This window comes from Vulpes lagopus, chromosome 23 (genome assembly GCF_018345385.1).
Source record: "Vulpes lagopus strain Blue_001 chromosome 23, ASM1834538v1, whole genome shotgun sequence".
Lineage (NCBI taxonomy): Eukaryota > Metazoa > Chordata > Mammalia > Carnivora > Canidae > Vulpes > Vulpes lagopus.
This window is the reverse complement of record NC_054846.1, coordinates 15,337,844-15,355,640: the sequence shown is the minus strand read 5'-3', so window position 1 is coordinate 15,355,640 and position 17,797 is coordinate 15,337,844. Positions and strand designations below refer to the sequence as shown.

Below are 17,797 nucleotides of genomic sequence, written 5' to 3'. Positions count from 1 at the left end.
AGGACAGGTGGAGAAATTGCAGGATTATGCAGGAAGATGCTTATACTATATAATATCATTTGTTGGTAGACTATAATAAGTTATTTTTAAAAATAATAAATCAGGGCAGCCTGGGTAGCTCAGCGGTTTAGCGCCGCCTTCAACTTAGGGCCTGCTCCTGGAGACCCAGGATCGAATCCCACCGTCTGGCTCCCTGCATAGAGACTGCTTCTCCCTCTGCCTGTGTGTCTCTCTCTCTCTCTTTCTCCCTTCTCTCTCTCTCTCTCTCTCTCTGTGTCTCTCATGAATAAATAAAATCTTTAAAATAATAATAATAATAATAATAATAATAATAATAATAATAATAATAATATAAAAAAAATCCGGTGCACCTGGGTGGCACAGTTGGTTAAGAGTCTGCCTTCAGCTCAGGTCATGATCCAGGGTCCTGGGATTAAGCCCCCCTTTGGGCTCCCTGATCAATGGGGAGCCTGCTTCTCCCTCTCTCTCAAGCACCCCTCTCACCTCCGCTTGTGCACACACACACACACTCTCTCTTTCTCAAATCAATAAATAAAATCTTTTAAAATAATAAGAAAAATAAACCAATAATAGAAATAAAATGAAACATTAAATAATATGCAGTTAATTCAAATCAAAGCAGGACAAAACAGAAGAATCAAAGAACAGATGAGAGAAATCCAGCACAAATCACAAGACAGCAGATTTAAGACACATAGTATCTAAACTTACACTGATTATAAATTATGTAAACACTCCAATTAAAAGGAAAGAATGTTAGACTTGATAAAAAAGCTAAACTCATTTTATAAAATTCAACATCCATCTAATGGTAATTCTCAGGAAACCAGAAATAGAAATTGTTCAACTTGATAAAAGGCATCTATAAAATATATATGATTGCTTTACCCCTAAAATCAGAAACAAGGCAAAAATATCTACTCTCAGCCAGTACAATAATGCAAAAAAGGTAAGAGGCATACAGACTGGAAATGAAGTTAAATTTACAGTCTATATGAACATATTGTATAGGAAATCCAGGAACAACAATCATAAAAAAAATCTAGTAAAACTAAAAAGTAAATTTAGCAAGGTCAATAAACAAAATTCAACTATGTTTCTACGTACTAGAAACAAATATTTAGAAACCGAGATTTTTAAATACAACTTATTACTCTAAAAATATGAAAATACCTAAGAATACATTTAACAAAATGTATATATGATCTACACAATGAAAACTAAAAAAAAGTACCAGGAGAATTTTTTAAAAACCTAACTAAATCGAGAAATACATCAGGTTCACAGACTGGAAAAATCATTATCAGTAGGATGCCCAATTCATCCCTCACTGATCTATATATTCAACACCAACTAAAATCCCAGTAGAATTTTTGTAGAAAATGATTAAGTGCGTTCTAAAAGATATCTGGAAATGCAAAGGGCTTAGAAAAGCCAAACAATTTGAAAAAGAATACAGTTGAGAGTTTTAGACTTTGTTTTTAAGACTTACTATGAAACTAACAATAATCAAGACGGTACATACAATTTTGGTGTAAGAAAGACATATAAGTCATTGAAACACAATACAGCCTCAGAGATGCCAAGGTAAGGTAATGGAGAAAGAATATTACTGACAAAAAATTAGTACTGGAACACCAGAGTCTCCATATGGGAAAAAAAAATGAATCTTGACCCTGATCTCATACCATACATAAAAATTAACTTAAAATGGATAAGCCTAAATATAAATGCTGAAACTATTAAGAGAAGAAAACAGAAGAAATTTTCCCAACCTTGGAATAAGTAAGGATTACTTAGGACACAAAAATCATGACAATAATCAAGAGTTGATAAACTAGAATCATAAAAATTAAATCAATCCATTCTTCAAAAGCCACATTAAAAAAACAGAAGGGCAGGACACCTGACTGGCTCAGTCGATGGAGCATGCGACTCTTGATCTCAGAGTTGTAGTTTGGGCCTCCCGTTGGATGTAGAGATTACTTAAAAATAAAATCTTGGGGGGAAAAAAAGCTAAAGAAAGAAATCAAAAAGGCAAGACATAGACCAGGGGAGAAACATTTGTAACTCATACATCTGATAAGAGTGTCATATTCAGAATATATAGAGCAATCTCAAAACTCAACAATAAAAAAACAAAAATATGCAAAAGACATGAATACACTTCACAAAGGAAGATTCACAAATGACCAGCGGCAATGAAAAGATGCTTGGAAAAAAAAGGAAAGAAAGGAAAGGAAGAAAGGAAAGGAAAGGAAAGAAAGGAAAGAAAGAAAGGGAAATATGCTTGAAATCTCAGGTCATTACAATTATGCAAATTAAAACCAAAATGAGACACTGCTATGTACTTGTTGAAACATCTAATATTAAAAAGATCTGGGAGCCTGAGTGGCTCAGTCAGTTAAGCACCTGCCTTCAGCTCAGGTCATGACGCCACAGTCCTAGGATTGAGTCCTGCCTGCATCAGGTTCCCTGCTCAGCAGGAGTCTGCTTCTCCCTTTACCCCTTCCTCCTGCTTGTGATCTCTCTCTCTGTTTCTCTCTCTCAAATAAATAAAATCTTACAAGAAAAAAGAAAAAGGACCAGCAATACAAGATGTTTAGGATGTGAAGCAAGTATAAATTTCATATGCTGCTTGGAGAAATGTAAAATTGTACAACTACCTCAGAAAAAGGCTTGACAATTTCAGTTATCATATCACTTAGTAATTCCACTCTTAAATATTTATGAAATAAAAATGTGTCAGCACAAAGACTCATACACCAATATTCTTATTTTATTCATAGAAGCCAAAAACTGGAAACCCTAATGTCTATCAATAAAAGGATGGATTTTAAAATTGTGTTATATTCATACAACGAAATACTACTCAGCAATACAAAGAAAGTGATATCAAGTGATAGACTAGTGGTTTCTCTCAACAGGAATGCAGTAGGGTTAGAACAGTGGAAGAAATTGATAGAAGAAGCACAATTGAACCAGGAGGAGAAATGTTCTATTTCTTGATTGTTGTGACAGTTATACTTTTGTTAAAATGAATTTAAAACTGTATACTTCACTGACTGTAATGGTATATGTAAATCAAATCAATAAAACTTATTTTGTTTTCAAAGGAACATAGCAGACTAACTGAAACCAAACTAGACTAATAATGGCTTAACCCATAGGTTTCCAAACTTTCTTAGTTCAAGACAGTCTTAGCATTTCAGTAATTGTTTATGTGCTCTAGATCAAAATAAACATTAAGTAGTTTGGTTCACACAACTCTGTATTTTAATAATTTAATAATCATTTGAAAAAATTAAGGCACAAATCAAAAGAAAAAAATAATGTTTCCTTCATTATTCTACTAGCAAAATTATTAATCCTTTTTATGCATCTTGGGCACTGCATAAATTCTCAAATTTGGAAGTGGATTTTCACACACCATCATCATCATTTCCTGCTCCACATTAATTTCCACATGGTACTTGTTTTTTATCAAGTAACTGTTGAAAATTTAGTTGCGAAGATAGACATCATCAAAAGACATGCAACATGAACTAAAGCTGAAACCTGAGCTAGTAGCTTGCACAGTGCCCCACATATGGCAAGTATACTGTGTTTCTCTTAAAAATTTAAAGTGACCTTCAGATTCCTGTGACTTTCCTGTGGTAACTCTGATTACCTGGACATTCAGTTCTGTAACCCAAGGTAGGTTACCCCATGCATCACCTACCTTCAAATAAAGCTCAACTAACACTAAACAGTGAACAGCAAGTAAAGTACCTTATATCCCAGGCCCAACTGATAAATAGCAAAAATCTGAGCGGCATTAAGAGCTTCACTGAAAAGGTAAACTGCAGTCATCTGACCACAAAACACTCTATTAGCATCTGCGGTTTCTGACGAGCCGAGGAAACATTTGTCAAAGGTCTGCGAAAGAAAACAGACTTTATTAGAGAAAAAAAAAACTATCTCCTCTAGCAATAACAACCTATATTGCTTAAATATTTTAGTATAAATGTTTTGTCCATTCTAAACTAACCTGACTAGATTAAAATAATTCATTCAGCATTTCACTTCATTCATTCACTGTACCTTCTATGGAAATCAGGAAAGACATCACAGAAAAAGAGATTTAAGTTTTCCAGAGTACGATAAATAAAACTTGATGACAAAGTGGATGTAGGAAATGAGAGTCAGAGAAATCATTATAGACTCTGAAGGTTCGTACTTGGGCAACCAAAGAAGCAGTCTTTGTTACAAGAAGGATAATCATGAGTTAAGTTTAGGACACAATCAATCTGCCTTAATATGGATGGAGCTTACATGAATGGAGAAGTAACTGCCAACAGGGTTCTGTAAGTTTGGTGAAAAGTTAAAATCGTAAAAGATTTTTGCAGATATCAAGCTATAGATAACAGGTGAGGTCTTGGAGTAGAGACAATCTCTCAAAAGAAATTTGTAAATCTAGAAAAGCAGGGGTATGTTTTTCTTCTAACGTTAAAAAAAAATTCTCAACATGTAGGTTGCAAACCACATTTTAAAAACCCATCTATACAACAAAGAGGGACTAAAATAAAGTTCTTCACATCTCTTTGAAAGTATCCTTTTATGTGACAAAGCCATTATTAGAAAGAATGTTGAAATATATATATATATATTGACATTAGAAAGTGAAGAAAAGTTGTTTGCATTTGGTTCTGATGATAAGCCACCTAAGTCAAATCACTGCTTCACAACATGCTGCTGATCTTGGCAAGTTACTTAATCTCTCTGTACTACAGTCTCCTTACTTGTAAAATGGAGGTTATTATAGTACTTATCTTGCAAGACTGGTACTTTCAGAAAATAAAGTTATTTATTATAATGCCTGGATTGTACTCAATGAAGATGAACATAAGAAAAAAACAGGTTAAGAAACAATAAATATATCTGATTCCATTCTTGTGTTAAAAAAAAATGAGCTAACATTTACTGAGCACTTACTCTGTATAAGGCACTGTGCTGATAGACTTGTGAACAGTATCTCATTCAATTAACACACTAACCTTCTGAAACAGGTACTACTTTACACCTATTTTCATGTGGAGAAAACTTATGCCTAATAGATTAAGCAAGGTCATATAGTCCATAAGTGATAGAACTGGATTTCAAAGTCTGTTACAATAACCTGGACTCTTAAGATTATCATTACATAATACATAAATATGTGTAGCATACGATATAAAAAATGAAGTTAATGGTAAATGGGTGGAATGGTTTGTAATCATTTTCCTGATCTATATTGTTCAAGTTTTCTATTCAAAAATGCCATGGGTAGGAAAAGAGAACTTTTTAATTTAATTCCTATTTAAACTGTAAATTTAATACATATGGATCTCTTTCAATCCTGAAAATATTATAACAGTTATCTATGACTGCAATGATTTGCAAAATTTATAAGCATGCGTCATCTAACTCATGACTAAAAATGATCAGAATTCTGCTGTAGAGCTCCCAGCTCTAATTTGCTAAATGAACCAATGATACACCTTCAATATATATCCATTATTACTTATAAATCCTCATCTCTACTCTATCCAGAATAATTTTATAACAAGGACTGAGTAACATCTTATGTGATACATGAACACAGTTCTACTCTATAAATATACTAACATGCTGGCCAAACTATCATTATAAAACTCTGCCATTGTGGTATTTTAAAATTTATACCCAGTGTATATTTTTATTTTAAAAGTTCATGCTTTTAAAATATTTTTTTTCAAATTACTTACATCACTGGTGTTCACAAACCATGTTATCTCTCCATAGGAAGCTAGTTCACCATTCACATAACAACGAAGCTCACTGTTCTTCCATCGGTTATAAATGTGCACTATAGTTACCATATACCACTGAATAAGGAAAGTTTGGGAAAAAAAAGATTAGGATTCTTGCAATAACTCAACCACATTGATAATAACAAGTAAAACTTATATTATAAATTACAATTAAATCTAAAAATAAAATAAGACTACCTTTATTAAATCCAATATTCAACCTTTGGAACAATAGTTAATCAAGGGAACTCTCAATAGATAAAAACCTATTGTGAAATTACCTTTCCAACATTTTATTATGAATTTTCAAATATGTCCCAATAAAGTTGGAAGTTCAGTACAAATACCTTCTTTTCCACCATCTAGATACCACAATTGTCAACATTTTGCTACATTTGTTTTATCTACTTATCCATATGTATATACACCGTTCATTAATCTCTAAATTTTAAGGCACAAAAGAAAACACCTATTACTACTACCACTAAAGTAACTGCCATTGAAACTTTGCTCTTGTATTTCTTTTAAACTCTATGAGTAACAACGTATCACTCCTATTATTATCCAAATCAAGGAGGTTAACAATTGTCCAGTGATTTATACTTCATATAAATAAAGTATACTTATTTACTTCATTTTCTGAAACAGAATAAACAGAGCTGTGTTCTACCACATTATGTCATTAATATTAAAACAAAGCATTTTCAAGGCCAGCAGAGCTTGTTAATTTAATTGAGTCAAAAAGAACACATACCTTTTGTGGTTTAAAATCAAATTTCACACAGTGTTGAAAGCCTTTTCCTTTTGACTTTATTGATGTTATAATCAAACAGCCCCCAACAAAGTGAGCAGAGTAACCAAGACCTTTGCTCGTTCTGAAACTACAAAAAGAATAATTTTCATTATATCTCTAAATATTCTCACATTTTCAAAGAAAATAACACTAAGTTACAAAAATACATACCAATATAAATATGGTTTATCCTTATCCACATTGATGTTATTTACAGGATCCATTCTTAGCCAGGTATGAAATGTAAAACCATTTTGGTATGGCCATTTGGCTATAGGAGGTAATGCAATGGCCTAAAGGAAAAAACTTTTGAGTTATTGATTCACATGAAAAACTTTACTACTGAAGTAAAGAAAATAAGACTTTAAAATACTGCATATATTTCTACCACATCTCATTCCATACTCTGATTAAAATATCTAAAAGTCTCTTTATCCAAGACTTTAAATAACTTCTAAATTTTCCAAAATACATAATAATATTACTTTAATTAAATGATAAAAACATTCCATGTTACCTGCTAGATACACAAATTTTATTTGCTTAATTTCTTACAATGAAAAAAAGATTCAAAAGTATTCTAATTAAAAGAAATAGGTAATGATATCGGAAATTTGTTGCTTAAATGTTAAGGTATTAGAATAGAGAAAGACAAGAAAGGAAAAGAAAAAAGTTAAGGAAAAAAGCTTAGAATGTGATTTTTTATTAGCAAATATAAAGCTGGAAAGTTTATGACATTTTAAAATTATATTCAAAGCACTATACAGATGACTTTACCACCTGGTTTAAAATTTTATTGAAAAGATTATAATTTAATTTAAAATTACAGATTTTAAAATAAAATTTAACTTAAAAGTACATAAGGGACCCAAAATAGCAAAAAAACAAAGTTGGATACTCATACTGTCAAATTAAAAACCTACTCCATGAAGCTCCTATAATGAAGACTGTGCGATACCGGCATAAAAAAGAAATACAGATCAATGGACTACAATTGAGAGTCCAGAAATAAACCCTTATATTTGTGTTCAACTGATCTTCAACAAGAATGTCAAGACAATTCAATGCGGAAGTTACAGTTTTTTCAACAAATGTGCTGGGATCACAGGGTATCTACAAGAAAAAGTATAAAGTTGACTACTTCCTTACATTATATATGAAAAATAACCACAAATAGATCACAGATCTAAATATAAAAGTTAAAACAATAAAACTCTTGTAAGAAAAAATTAGGAGTAAATCTTTGTGACCCTGGGCTAAGCAAATACTTGTTTATTAGGCCACCAAAAGCACAAGCAACCAAAGAGAAAATATATCAACTGGACTTCATTAAAATTAAAAATGGTTTGTGCTTTAAAACAAATCACGAAAAAAGTTAAAAGACGAGCCAAAAGAACAAAAGAACGTATTTCCAAATCACACATCTGATAAGGAACTGTACACAGTTCCTGATAAGGATTCTGTACACAGAATATATAAAGAACTCTTACAACTCAATAACAGAAAGACAAACACAATTTAAAAATGGAAAAAAGATATGAATAGACATGTCTCCAAAGAAGATATGCAAATGGTCAATACAGAAATGAAAAGATGCTCATCATCCATCACCAGTCACTAAGGAAATACACATCAAAACCACAGATAGATACTATTGACATCCACCATCAAAATGACAGACATTAAAAAGTATTGGCAAATATATAAAGAAATTGCAACCCTCACAAACTGCAGTTGGACCGTAAAATGATAGTCACTTTGGAAAACAATCTGGAAGTTCCTCAAATGTTTAAACATAGACAATATGACCCAGCAATTCTACTCCTAGGTACATACACAAGAGAAATGAAAACATGTCCACAAAGAAACCTGTATACAAAAGCCCAAGCAGTTTTATTTATAATAGCACAAAAAGTGGAATCAACTCCAATATCCACTAAGTAATGACGGATTAAACAAAAGGTAGATATTTTACATTTGAGTATTAGTAAGCCAGAAAAAAGAATGAAGCAGTGATTCATGCTACAACATGGATAGGCCTCAAAATTAGTATGCTAAATGAAAAAAGCCAATCACCAAAGGCCAGATACTCTATGACTCCATCTGTCTGAATTACCCAGAATAGAGAAATCCACAAATTTAAAGTAGTGGTTGCTTAGGTCTGGGAGTCTGAGGAGGAAATGGACTAAAAAGAACAGAGTTTCTTTTGGGAAAGATGAAAATGTTCTAAATTTGATTGTGATGGTGGTTGTACAACTCTGTAAATGCCATAAACCATTCAATTATCCCCTGTACAAGTGACTGATATCATATGTAGATTATAATAAAACTATTTAAAAAATCAGACTACACATATTTTTAAACTGTTATAATTTACATATGCACTTATCTACATATACTGTAACATACTATATTCCTTTATAAAATATTCCATAAAACATGAAAAACATCCTAGAGCCAAATTTATGCAATAACATTACTGACAACTCAAGAGGCCAATTAAACGCAAATGTTGCATTAAGTAAATAATAGGGGACACCTGCCTGGTTCAGTGGTGGAGCATGTGACTCTTGATCTCAGGGCTGTGAGTTCAAGTCCCAAGTTGGGCATAGAAGTTACTTCAAAAAAATAAAATAGAATACATATATCAATGTGTATATATGCTCTCACTCACCAAAAAATGAGAATAGAAAATGGAAAAGCTGCAATGCCAGAGTGGCTCAGATTAAGCATCTGACTCTTGATTTCAGCTCAGATCATGATCTCAGGATTTTAAAATCAGGACTTATGTTGGGCTCCATGCTGAGTGTAGAGCATGCTTAAGATTCTCTGTCTCTGAACATGAGAGACACCTAATTCTGGGAAACAAACAAGGGATAGTGGGAGGGGAGGTGGGAGGAGGGAATGGGGTGACTGGATGACGGGCACTGAGTGGGGCATTTGATGGGATGAGCACTGATGTTATACTCTACATTGGCAAATCAAACTCCAATAATAAAATATACAAAAATAAATAAAAATAAAACTTCTTAAAATTCTAAAAAAAAAAATAAGATTCTCTGTCTCTCTCTCCCTCTAACCCTCCCTCAGTTCATGCAAGCATGTGCTTGCTCTCTCTAAAAAAGAAAAAAAAAGAATATGCAAAAGCTTTATAAAAATAATTTATCCATGAATACTTTAATTTCTCTTTAAAAGCTATATCTAAGGAAAGAAATGAGTCACAGAATATATTTAAAACACCTATTCTCTAAAAGTTACAAAAGCTGTTTAGCTGAACTATCCCACTTCCAAGATAAATGTAAGTAAGGGGAATAGATACATTATGATCTCAGAGAAATATAAACAATACAATTAAAATATGCAAGGAATAGAGAGAAGATGGCAGAAGAGTAGGAGGACCCAAGGCTCATCTTGTCCCAGGAACACAGATAGGTAATTATCAAATCATTCTAAATACTCCAGAAATCAACCTGAAGACTGACAGAACAATCTCTACAACGTAAGGGAGAGAAGAGGCCACATCGAGGAAGGCAGGAAGTGAAGAGATGTGGTTTAGAGGATAAATGGATCACAGGTGCTGCAGACAGGAGGGAGCCACGGTCGCAGAGAAATACAAGAGAGAAGAGCACAAAAGGAACACAAAAGGAGAACATTTCCCCCCAAAGACACAAGCTAGAAAACGTGAGGGACTGATTTTTCATGAGTTCTGGCAACCAGCAGGACTTGAAAACTGGAGTTTTAAAGGTCAGTGGGCTTGGCTGGGATAGAGCCCTAAGGGTGCTGCCCTACTCCTAGAGAGAAGACAGACTAACAACCCCAGGCAGAGGGCAAGGACAGAGTGATCTGAGGAGCACCTGTGGCACACTGGGGAGAGATTAGTGGAGTTTATCTCTGAGAGGTGGTATTCAAGGAGATGCCTCTCCAGAAAAAAGAAACTGGCTGGCACCATTTCCTTCCCCTGTCTCTCAGTGTACACACAGAGCCACCTGCAGAAAGCAGCTCAGCACCAACACCAGCTGCCTGACTTGCTTATACCAAATCCCATATCTCTGAACCCTGGCACGACTGCCCTGTCAAACTTGCCTCAGTCCCAGCATGGCAGTGAGACCCTCCCACAGAAAACCAGTCCAGGCCCCCTGCCAACACATCTCTGAAGTTTTAAAAGTCAGCTGCCTTGCTGGGATAGAGTCCAGAGGGTACTGCACTGCTCCCAGAAAAAAGCAGGCAAACCCTGGAGGTGGACAGTGTGGACACAGCAATCTGAAAAAACCCTAGTATACACAGTGGGGAGATTATTCACTCTTCTCAGAGTGCTTCCTTGATAGCAGTGTGCACAGAAACACTTCTGCAGGAACAAAGGAACTAGTGGTGCCATTTCCCTCCCTCACCCCTCTGCATAAACACAGAGCCACTTGAGGGAAGCAGCCCAGACACTAGCTACCTAACCTGCTTCACCAAGTTAAGTCCTTGGCTTTGGCAGTACTGCTCTTCTGGGTCAAGCAGGCCTCAGTCCCAGCAAGGCAGGCCACTTGCCCCAAAGGAACAGCAGAAACCTCTGCCCATACCACATCTTCCAACCAGAGAATTCTGCAGGACTTTAGTTCTAGTGGAAGTACCATCAGGTCTCATTTAACAGTCAACCAGAACACAACTGGTTAAAACTCGCCACATTCTGACCAAGGACAAAACACTGCCACTTCAGGCAAGGAGAGTCTCTGCAGACGAATGGCCTAAAGGACAAAGCAGCCATAACACAACAGCAGAATGCACACAGCACACACCAGAGACACTACCTGAAGCACCAGGCCCTGGACACTATATGATTTCTTTTTCATAAAGCCATTACTCTCAGAAGCAAGAAACATAATGGGCTTTTCTAACATAAGAAGGCAGAGACTTAGATAAAATGCCAAGACAGAGACATTCATCACAAATAAAAGTACAACGTAAGGTCCCAGAGAGAGATCTAAGGGAAACAGATATAAGTAATGTGTCTCATGGAGAATTTAAAATAACAATAACAAAGACACTCACTGGACTTGACAAAAGAATGGAAGATTTCAGGGAGACACTTAAGAGATAAAAGAGTTAAAAGAGAAAAGAGTTAAAAAAACAAATGAAAAATGCAGTAAGTGAGATGGGAAACAGGCTTGATGCAATGAACACAAGGCTGGGGGAGTAAAAGAATGAATAAGTGATATAGAAAGTAAATCAGTGGAAAATAATGAAGCTGAACAAAAGAGAGAAAGAATAATTATGGAACATGAGAATAGATTTAGGGAACTCCGTGACTCCATCAAAAATAATAACATTTTTATTATATGAGTCCCAAAGAAGAAAAGAGAGAAAAGAGACAGAACATTCATTAGAGGAAATCAGACCTGAAAAATTCCCTAATCTAGGGAAGGAAACAGACATCCAGATACAGAAGGCACAGAGAACTCTCATCAAAATCAACAAAAGCAGGACAACACCAAGACGTTATACTTAAATTTGCAAAATACAGTGATAAAGAGGATGGCTCAGTCAGTTAAGTATCCAACTCTTAATTTCAGCTCAGGTCATGATCTCAGAGTTGTGAGATTGAGCCCAGCATCAGGGCTGGGCATGGTGCTGCCTGAGATTCTCCCTCTCCTTCTCCCTCTGCCTCTGCCCTAAGCCACTCATGCACTCTCTCTCTAAAAATAATAATAATAATAATAAATAAAGAACTAAAAAGACCCAGGGTGTCAGAATGGATAAAAAGCAAGACCCATTTAGGGAAGGAAAAAAAAAAAGAAAGAAAAAGAGGGAGGGAAGCAAATGTTAAGAGACTCTTAAGGATAGAGAACAAACTGAGGGTTGATGGTGAGAGGTGGATGGGGGGGTAGGCTAAACAGAGGATGAATATTAAGAAGGGCACTTGTTACAATGAGCACTGGGTATTTTTTTAAAGGTTTTATTTATTTATTCATGAGAGACACAGAGAGAGAAAGAGAGAGGCAGAGACACAGGCAGAGGGAGAAGCAGGCTCCACGCAGGGAGCCTGATGTGGGACTCGATCCTGGGTCTCCAGGATCATGCCCTGGACGGAAGGCAGGCGCTAAACCACTGAGCCCAGGGTTCTCCAACACTGGGTATTGAGTGATGAATCACTATATTCTACTCCTTAAACCAATATTACACTATGTGTTAACTAACTAGAATTTAAATAAAAATTTAGAAAGAAAACAAAAAACTCAAGGCCCATCTATATGCTGCCGACAAGAGACTCATTTTAGACCTAAAGACACCTGCAGACTGAAAGTGAGAGGATAAAGAAACATTTATCATGCAAAAAGAAATCAAAAGATGCCAGAATAGCAATATTTATATCAGACAAAGTATACTTTAAGCCTAAGACTATAACAAGATATGAGGAAGGGCGCTATATCATAATAAAGCGGACAATCCAACAAGAACAATTGTAAACATTTATGCACCCAACATGAAAGCACTCAAATATATAAAACGATTAAAAACAAACATAAAGAAACTAATTAATAATAATACAATAATAGCAAGGGACTTTAACACCCTTTCACATCAATTGAGACATAATCTAAACAGAAAATCAACAAGGAAACAATGGCTCTGAATGACACACTGGACCAGATGAATTTAACAGATATATTCATCATTCCGTCAACATTCCATCCTAAAGCAAAATATACATTCATTTCGAGTGCATATGGCACTTTCTCCAGAATACATCACATACTAGGTCACAACTCAGGTCTCAACAAGTACAAATATACTGAGTTCATACCACACATATTTTCTGACCACAATGCTATAAAACTTGAAGTCAACCACAAGAAAAAATGTGGAAAGACCAAATACACGGAGGTGAAAGAACATGCTACTAAACAATGACTGGGTCAACCAGGAAATCAAAAAGGAACAAAAAAATATATGGAAAAAATGAACATGAAAACACAGTAGTCTAAAACCTTTGGAATGTAGCAAAAGCAGGACTAAGAGGGAAGTAGAAAGCAATACAGACCTACGTTAACAAGCAAGAAAAATATAAATAAGTAACCTAAACTTATAACTAAAGGAGCAAAAAAACAATAAATGAAACTGAAAGCCAGCAAAAAAGGGAACTAACACAGATTAGAGCAGAAATAAATGATATATAAAAACTAAAAAAGAGAACAGTTCAATGAAAACAGAAGCTCGTTCCTTGAAAAAATTAATAAAATTGTTAAAGCCCTAGTCAGACTTATGTAGAAAAAAGACCCTAATATGTAAATTCACAAATGAGAGAAGAGAAATAACCACCAAAATCACAGAAATATAAACAATTATAAGAGAATATTATGAAAAACTATATGCCAACAAATTAGACAACCATAAACTACCAAACCAACACAGGAAGAAATACAAAACTGGAATAGACCAATAACCAACAAAGAATTGAATTAGTAATAAAAAATCTCCCAAGAAACGAAAGTCCAGGGTCAGATGGATTCACAGGTGAATTTTACCAAACATTTAAAGAAGAGTTAATATTTATTCTTCTCAATCTATTCCAAAAAATAGAAATGAAAGGAAAACTTGCAAATTCATTCTATAAGGCCAACATTACCCTGATACCAAAACCAGATAAAGACTTGACTAAGGGATGCCTGGGTGGCCCAATGGTTGAGCATCTGCCTTCAGCTCAGGGTGTGATCCCCGGGGTCCAGGGATCGAGTCCCACATCGGGCTCCCTTCAGGGAGCCTGCTTCTCCCTCTACCTGTGTCTCTGCCTCTCTGTGTCTCTCATGAATAAATAAATAAAAACTTAAAAAAAAAAAAGAAGACTTGACTAAAAAAGAAAACTACAGGCCAATATCCCTGATGAACATGGATGCAAAAATTCTCAATAGAATACTAGCAAACTTAATCCAACAGTACATTAAAGGAATTATTCACCACAATCAAGCAGGATTTACTCCTGGGCTGCAAGGGTGGTTCAATATTCACAAATCAAAAAATAAGATATATATTAATAAAAGAAAGGATAAGAACCACATAATCCTGAGGTGCCTGGGTGGCTCAGTCAGTTAAGCACCAGACTTGATTTCGGCTCAGGTCATGATCTCAGGGTCTTAAGATCAAGCCCCATGTCGGGTTCCACACTTAGCAAGGAGTCTGCTTGAGACTCTTCTCACTCCCACTTCCTCTGCCCCTTCTCACCCCTGGCCCCCCCTCAAATAAATAAATAAATCTTTTTAAAAAGAAAACCATATGGTTCTTTCAATGGATGCAGAAAAAGCATTTAATGAAGTAAAACATCCTTTCATGACAAAAATGCTCAACAAAGTAAGGTTCGAGGGAACATATGTCAACATAATGAAGGCCATATATGAAAACTCAAGCTAAGATCATCCTCAATGGGTCAAAACTTAAGAGCTTTTCCTCTACAATCAGAAATAAGACTGGGATACGCACTCAAACCACTGTTACTTAACATGGAACTGGAAGTCCTAGCCATAGCAATCAGATAACACAAAAAAATATAAGGCACCCAAATAAGCAAGGAAGAAGTCAAACTTTCACTATTTGCATATTACATGATATTCTATACAGAAAACCCAAAAGATTCTACCAAAAAATTATCAAAAGTGATAAATTCAGTAAGGTCACAGGATACACAATCGGTGTATCGAAATCTGCTGCATTTCTATACACCAATAATGAAGCAGCAGGAAAAGAAATTAAGGAATCAAACTCATTTACAAATGTACCAAAAATATTAAGATACCTAAGAATAAACCTAGCCAAAGGGATGAAAGATCTATACTCTGAAAACTATCAAACAGTAATGAAGGACATTGAAGATGACACAAAGAAATGGAAAAACATTCCATGTTCATGGATTAGAAGAACAAATATTAGTAAAGTATCTATACCATCTAAAGCAATCTAGAGTTAATTCAATCCTCATCAAGATACCAATTGCATTTTTCACAGAGCTAGAACAAAGAATTCTGAAACGCATACAGAACCACAAAAGACCCTGAATAGCCAAAGCAACCCTGCAAAAGGTAAGCAAAGCTGAAGGAATACCTGGGTGGCTTAGTTGGTTGAGTCTACCTTAGTCTCAGGTCATGATCCTGGAGTCCCCAGGATCCCTGCTCAGCAAGGACTCTGCTTCTCCTCCCTCTGCCCCTCCCTCTGCTCCTGCATGAGCGCTCTCTCACTCTATTAAATAAAATCCAAAAGGAGAGAGAGAGAGAAAAGCTGGAGGCATCACAATTCCAGGCTTCAAGTTATATTACAAAGCTGTAGTGATCAAAACAGTATAGTACAGACACAAAAACAGACACATAGGGCAGCCCAGGTGGCTCAGCGGTTTAGCACCGCCTTCGGCCCAGGCCCTGATCCTGGAGACCCAGGATCAAGTCCCACCATCGGGCTCCCTACGTGGAGCCTACTTCTCCCTCTGCCTGTGTCTCTGCCTCTCTCTCTCTCTCTCTCTCTCTCTCTCTCTCTGTGTCTTTCATGATTAAATAAATAAAATCTTAAAACAAAAAAAAACACACAGATCAATGGAACAGACTAGAAAACCCACAAATGAACCCACAATGATGTGGTCAATAAATCTTCCACAAACCAGGAAAGATTATCTAATGGAAAGACAGACTCTTCAAAAAATGGCGTTGGGAAAAGTGGACAACAGCATACAAAAAAATGAAACTGGACCACTTTCTTACACCATATACAAAAATAAATTCAAAATGGATGAAAGACCTAAATGTGAGACAGGAAATCATTAAAATCCTAAAGGAGATCACAGGCAGTAACCTGTTCGATATTGACCACAGCAACTTTTTCGAGATATATCTCCTAAGGGAAGGGAAACAAAAGCAAAAATAAACCTTTGGTAGTACATCAAAATAAAAAGCTTCTGCACAGCGAAGGAAACCATCAACAAAACTATAAGGCAACCTTCAATGGAAAGAGATATTTGTGTATGACAGATATACAAAGTTAGTATCTAAAATATATAGGAACTTATAAAACTCAATGCCCAAAAACCAATCCAATTAAAAAAATGGGCAGAAAATGTGAATAGACATTTTCCCAAAGAAGACATACACATGGCCAACAGACAAATGAAAAGATCCTCAACATCATGTATCTTCAGGGAAATACAAACCAAAACCACAATGAGATACCACCTCACACTTGTCAGAATGGCTAAAATCAACAATATAGGAAAGAATAAGTGTTGGCAAGGATGTAAAGAAAGATGAACCATCTGGCACTACTGGTGGGAATGCAAACTGGTGCAGCAACTCTGGAAAACAGTATGGAAGGGCCTCAAAAATTAAAAAAAAAAAAAAAGAACGACCTTACAATCCAGCAATTGCACTACTGGGTATTTACCCAAAGAATAGAAAAATACTAACATGTACCCTGATGTTTATAGCAGAATTATCTACAATAGCCAAATTTTGAAAAAATCCCAAATGTCCATCCACTAATGAGTGTATAAAGAAGATGTGTTGTGATAAATATAATATATATATAATATATATATAATGGAATATTACTCAGCCACAAAAAATAACAAACACCATGGATGGAGCTACAGAGTATCATGCTAAGTAAAATAAGTCAGAGAAAAACAAATACCATACGATTTCATGCACTTGGGGAATTTAAGAATCCAAATAAATAATCACTGGGGAAAAAAGAGAGGGACAAACCAAGAAATAAACTCCTAACTATAGAGAACAAACTGATGTTTATCAGAGGGCAGGGGGGCAGGAGAATGGGTTAAATAGGTGATGGGGATTAAGGAGTGCACTTGTTGGATGAGCATCAGGTGATGTACAGAACTTTTGAATCACTAAATCGTACACTTGAATATTACACTGTATGTTAACTAACTAGAATTTAAACTTAATAAATAAAAAATTATAACATGCATTTTAAAAAGGTAAATCTCATAAGACTACTTCTTATATTAGAAGCAAATCACAGGATCAATGCCAAGAAAGTAAAGTTATCCTGGAAAGCTTCAAATCTACAATGCCTAATAAGGAAAAATTATAAAGGAAAAATAATCCAAGCAACAAACTTTCCCAAGAAAGCTGTGTATTGTATCTAAAACATTCAAGTATCACAAAAGTCCTTTTAAAACACTCTTTTCTTTCTG

General features: G+C 35.2%; 1 protein-coding gene across 1 annotated transcript in view; it reads right to left on the bottom strand.

Moving 5' to 3' along the window:
* Nucleotides 1-17,797, bottom strand: part of LRBA (LPS responsive beige-like anchor protein) — a 730,439-nt gene that overhangs the window by 620,398 nt on the left and 92,244 nt on the right. Inside the window, 4 exon segments of the mRNA XM_041738215.1 lie at nucleotides 3,793-3,939; nucleotides 5,787-5,906; nucleotides 6,586-6,712; nucleotides 6,796-6,917. Coding sequence (XP_041594149.1) covers nucleotides 3,793-3,939; nucleotides 5,787-5,906; nucleotides 6,586-6,712; nucleotides 6,796-6,917 — 516 coding nt within the window.